The 5,899-nt window shown below is 39.6% G+C and overlaps 1 protein-coding gene across 1 annotated transcript in view; it reads left to right on the top strand.

The window, feature by feature from the left end:
• The window catches only part of RPF2 (ribosome production factor 2 homolog), a 41,733-nt gene that overhangs the window by 13,970 nt on the left and 21,864 nt on the right, over positions 1–5,899 (top strand). The window contains exons 5-6 of the mRNA XM_030886753.2: positions 3,814–3,895; positions 5,241–5,317. Coding sequence (XP_030742613.2) covers positions 3,814–3,895; positions 5,241–5,317 — 159 coding nt within the window. The remainder of the gene's footprint in view (positions 1–3,813; positions 3,896–5,240; positions 5,318–5,899) is intronic.

Genomic DNA, 5,899 nt, shown 5'->3' on the forward strand with positions numbered 1-5,899 from the left:
TTCCTCCAGTTTCTTCCCCCCTCCTCTCCCTACCTCCCCCTAGCCTCCCTATCACTACTCTTATTTCTATTCCTGAGGGGTTTATTTAACCTGGATTCCATGTGTCCTGAGCTCCTGTCAGTACCTGTGTACATGCTCCGAGTGAAAGATAGTAGCGGGATCATGATAGTGGGGGGATAGGAAGCCTCGAGGAACCAGAGGAATATTATGTGTTTCATTGGTGCTATAATGCACCCTGGTTTTTGAGTGAGTAGTGTTTTATAGTTTTCTTTGTGCAGACTTGTTTCTCTGGTTAGGTATATTCCTAAACGTTTGTTCCATCTTTTGGGCAGTATGTTAGGATTCTCTGGAGAAACAAAACCAGGACACAATTTTATATATATTAGATAGATGACATAAGAAATAAACAGTTAATTAATCTATAAAGCAGTACAATGGCTCAGTGCAACTCACTTCCGTGAGACAGCTAATACACTGGCAGTCCTTCTAGTCTTGAAGGTTGCCAGGTAGTCCTCTGTAGAGCAATTCAGGCTATCCGGGCACAGGCAGCAAACAGCAAGGCAGGTCACCAACAGTCAGCCAGATGACAGGGTCTGACAGTCCCCAGCTCAAGCGATGTATACGCCAGTAGCGTGGCAAAGCAGGTCTTGAAGGAACCTCAAACTACAGAGACACAGTCCATGGGGTAGGTGTCCCACAGATAGTGTAGCTTGCAAATTGAGGCAGAGAACAAGCAAGGCAGCCGCACACTGGTCTGATCATCAAAGAGCGAGAGACAAGAAAGGCGAGGCTCACCGAGCCATTTCTCTCTCTGCCCTACAGTTAATCCCATGTGTTCATTGGCCAGGCTGGCACAATAAACCTGCCTATCACAGGTGGCTGCCCTAAATGGTGGTGTTTTCTTGATGCTTTTCAGAGCTGTCTTCAGTAGTACGCAGGAATTCAATTGATTTTTGTATGTTGATTTTAAACCCGCCGGCACGCTGAATCTTTCCATTAGGGCCACAGTTTTTTCTTGTGTATTCTTTGGAGTTTTCTACATATAGTTCCATATCATCCGCAAGTAGAGTTCTTCTTTACTGATTTCTTTTTGTTGTCTCATAACTGTCTTAGAAGACTTCCAGCGTGATACTGAATGAAAGCGGTGATAAAGGGCACCCTTCAGCTAGTTCCTATTTGTGGGGGTACTTTCCACTTCTCTCTACTGAGTACGATGTTGGCTGTTGGTTTTGCATACGTATATGCCTTTATTATCTTGATGAATTTCCCTTTTATTCCTATTTTGTTGTGTGCTTTTATCAGGAATGGCCACTCTTGCTTTTTCAATATAGAGTTGATAGAGCAGTTTTTCTTATACCTGACATAGTGACACTCTTGGCCTTTTTGCTTTCTTCTAGAGATCAGGATTCCAGCATGGGTGTTTTAGTTATTTGTATTGCTATAACAGAAATAGCACAGATGATTCCCACAGTTAGAAGTTTATGCCATTACAATTTAGGAGGTAAGAAGTCCAGGGCTCCAGGAGGAGCGAGGGGCAAGGGAAAGGTTTTTTTCTATTGGCTTTGGGGGGAAAATGTTTGTCTCCCTTCAATATGTGTGGGCCCAGTGTCCCTTGGAGATTTCCATGTAATCTGGCCATCAAAATTCTCCTGAGTCTAGGAGGCTTATAGCACAGGAACCTTGGGTTCAAAGGAGGCACTGTGCTCCTGGCTGTTACTTCTTGGTGGTAAGTCAGGTACCTCTCTCTCTGCTCAAAAGAGATTGACTCAGAATACAGCCTAATCCTGTAGATCTTGTATCATGTCTCATTAACATAACAGCACTTCATCCATGTTGACATAACTCAGTTGTGCCTTATTAACATATAGAAGGTAGTATTTAGAACACATCACAAATGGAGACTAATCACATCAGAGCATATAGGGCAGGGGTCCTCAAATTTAAACAGGGGGTCAGTTCACTGTCCCTCAGACTGTTGGAGGGCCGGACTATAGTTTAAAAAAAGAACTATGAACAAATTCCTATGCACACTGCACATATCTTATTTTGAAGTAAAAAAACAAAACGGGGCTAAAATACCCAGTGGGCTTGATAAATGTCCTCGGCGGGCCGGATGTGGCCCGTGGGCCATAGTTTGAGGACCCCTGATATAGGGGATGATTACATTATAATGTAGCTATCATGTCATTACTCTTGTCCAAATGACATCATTGCATAACTGCCTAACCACTGAGAATCATGCACCAGCCAAGTTGGCAATATTTTGGAGGACACAGTTGAACCATGACAAAGAATAAAACAGCATACATATTAAGACAGCTTCCACTGATTAGGGCATTTTAAAACATTTTTTGAACACTTGTTTTGTGCCAGACTTTATACCATTTCTTTTCACATATGACATATACAGAAGGTAAAACTAATTTCATAAAGGTTAATTTGACTAATCACATGCATGTGGCCAAGACTAAATCTTGACTTTGTGGCTGTATCCTCCCCACTGGGAGTAGAATTGGCAGGCACACAGCTGTCTGCCCGATTGCTTTCTGCTTGTTTGCTGGAATGAACGAGACCCCGAACTACAGGGGCCCACACCTGAGTCTTACAAATGAAAAGTTGAAAATAAGACTATTCCATTTGTTCTTTAATTTTTAGAAGTTCATTAATCCATTTTTGATCACAATAATATTAAACCAGCTACCTAACATGACTAAGGTACATAGTATAATTAAAAAGCAAAGTTTATGTTCCTTCATCTATCAAAAATATCCCTGGGGTGAGGCTGTGTGAATACATTGAAATATAGGGAATAGCTTAAGGCCTGTCTTTTCTCAGTGATTTTTAAATCCTGAATTATCTTTACTTTCCTCAAAAAAGGTTATTGGGGTGAAATAACATAGCAGAGCATTAGCCATTCCAGCCATTTGGGATGTATAATTCAGTGTGCACCATGTCCTGCATGCACTCTTGCTGTTTCCATCCGCCGTGAAGAGAAACTCAGTACTCCTGAAGCAGTACCTCCTCGTTTCCTACTTTTTCATTAGGTTCCTTTTGTTATTAATTTATGAAGCTTTTCCAACTGACCTATGAACTGAAACACATTGAATCTAATGTTTCTGTTGAGTTTGAGGAGCTGAATAAGCAGAAAATTGACCTATGTGGAAAGGAAACATGATCAACATGTGTAAAAGGAGCTGTCCAGGGTTGTGACCCCATAACTATGTTCCCTCTTCTCTCATCTGTGAAGGAAGGTGGATGAAGTTTGCACTGAGAAATAGCTATGTGCATTGTAAACTGATTAACCTAATTGTGAGCACTTAAAACCACAGTATTTACTGATGTCCGTGGGTGCCCCGAACATTCCTGTATGTTTTAAATGAATAGTAAGATAGAACATCAGGAATATCAGGAATAGCCTATGAGCAAAGACATTTTCTCAGCAGATAAAATATTTGATTCAATGACTGCAAATGAGTGATTTGAAAATGATGGGTTAGCTAAAAAATGCTCTCTTTTCACTCATTCACATAATAGTTTTCATGCAACTTTAGCCTTGAGTTTACATCTTTTTTGCAGTACCCCAAACTGGATAATTTAAACTGAAAAGATAGAATAAAATATATTTCTCCATATGATCTAACCTAGTTTGTTCTGTCTTCATTAATCTTTCAAGCAAAAAAAAAAATATATATATACACGCATTTCCTTTAAAGATTTTTTTATTTAGTTCTAAGATACCATTTTTTTTTTTTTAAGATACCATTCTTACATGGGTCTTATGTATTGACTAATGAAATTTCTTTGATTTTATAGGAATTCTTCTCAAAGAAGTCAGATTGTTCTTTATTCATGTTTGGCTCTCATAATAAGAAGCGACCAAATAATCTAGTAATAGGTGAGTATCATTTACTTCCTAGTATTTTTGATCAATTAGAGAGTCAGTGCTTTGCCTTAGACTAACTGATGGTGTAGAAGATTCAGGAGCATCATTAAGTGCTGACCTGGTTTTTGTTTTGTTTCTTTCTTGTGACGCCGAGCAGAATCTTTTAGCTGTCATTGCCCAGGTGAAGAATAGGGGCACATAAAAACTCTTCTACCCCGAATTGTAGGATGTTTTTCTGATATGGAATGTATGAGAAGGTTTCCAAAAGTTTATGGAAAGTACAATTAAGATCTAATAAATTTTCTCCTCGGATTTTGAAAGCTACCTCATTCATATGTATGTGTGTACACACACACACACGCACACACACACACACACACTTCCACCAACTTTTGGAAGTATCTTCATACATCCAAATCAGTATTAGAATTAGAAAAACAAACTAACTTGCCTAGTCACATAAGTGAACCCTTTTTTATTAAATAGCTATTGAATAAGTACACTTAAAAAGTACTCTGGCCTAGGTGCATTGAGGGTTAGTTTGGCAGCTTGTTGGCAAGCCTTACCCTCTGAGGCCTTCAGTTTTTTATTCAATGAGGGAGTTGTACGCAGTGATATCTGAGATCCTTTCCAGGGCTTAGGTCCTAGGAATCTATCCTAGGTAAAGTTTACTATTTAAGAAAGGGGCTTAAGGGGAGTTCAGTGAATAAGTTCAAATAAAATGAGGGAAGGGGAGGAAAGGGGAAACTGATCACAAGGTTGGATATACAACACACACACACACACCCTCCAGAGGGGTGAATAATAGAAACATGGGTGAAGGGAGACAACGGATGCTGTAAAATATAAAATAACCATAATAATGTATAATTGATGAAGGATTCACAAGGTGAGAGAGTAGGGGAGAGAAGGGAAAAAAGCTGATACCAAGGGCTCAAGTTAAAAAAATGTTTTGGAGATGATTATGGCAACATATGTACAAGTGTGCTTGATGCAATTGAATTATGGATTGTTTGAAGATTTGTAAGAGCCCGCAATAAAATGATTAAAATAAATAAAATAAATGTGTATTAATTATTGAAGGTAAGACTGATGATCTGATATGTAACTTTCACCTAATTCACAATAAAAAGTTAAACCTAAACAAACAAGGGCATGCTTGGGGGGATATAAGAAGTAAGGAAAAAAGGCAAATTTAGGACACGCAGAAGGGTGGGTACACAAAAGGTGGCTTCAAAAAGTTGATGGAACTAGAAGAGAATGGACGTTTTCTCCCACCCACTTTTGGAAACTCCTTGTTACGTAAGACAACTCTTGGGGAGGACGAAGTACTTAAAAAGCAAATGTGTTCTTCTAGGCCGTATGTATGACTACCATGTGCTGGACATGATTGAATTAGGCATCGAGAAGTTCGTCTCTCTCAAAGATATTAAGGTAAGACACCAGAAGACTAAAAAGCATTTAATGATGTTGCTGATCAAGGAGCCCTGCGGTCCTGCTGGTTTGGCATTGGGCTGCTACCCTCCAGGTTGGTTCAACCCAGGAGCAAGTTGAGACTCCGCTCCCGTAATGATTGACCTGCAGCCCCTGAAACTCTGCATGCCTGCACCCGGCTCACTGCCGTTGAGGTTATCCTCACGCATAAACTCTAGGTAGGGTTGCTATAAGCAGAAATCAACTCAACTGCTGTGGGTGTGGGTTTAAAAGTTTTTAAAAAATTATTATTATTAATCATTTTATTGGGAGCTCTTACAGATATTCTAATAATTCACAACTCAATTAGATCAAGCATAAATGTACAACTGCTGTCACCATCAGTTTCAAAACATCATCTTTCTTGAATTCCTTGATATCAGCTCTCCTTCATACCTATGATTATTATATATTATTATTTGCCATATCTTACAATATCCAGTGTATCCTTTCACCTGCAATTGCTGTTCATTCCCCTCGCGTGGGTTTATACAGTCATTGTTGCTATCAGTTCCCCCTCCGCCCCGCCCCCATCCCATACCT

This window comes from Echinops telfairi, unplaced genomic scaffold (assembly GCF_000313985.2).
Source record: "Echinops telfairi isolate 266 unplaced genomic scaffold, ASM31398v2 ScPeMD7_3533;HRSCAF=4204_0, whole genome shotgun sequence".
Classification (NCBI taxonomy): domain Eukaryota; kingdom Metazoa; phylum Chordata; class Mammalia; order Afrosoricida; family Tenrecidae; genus Echinops; species Echinops telfairi.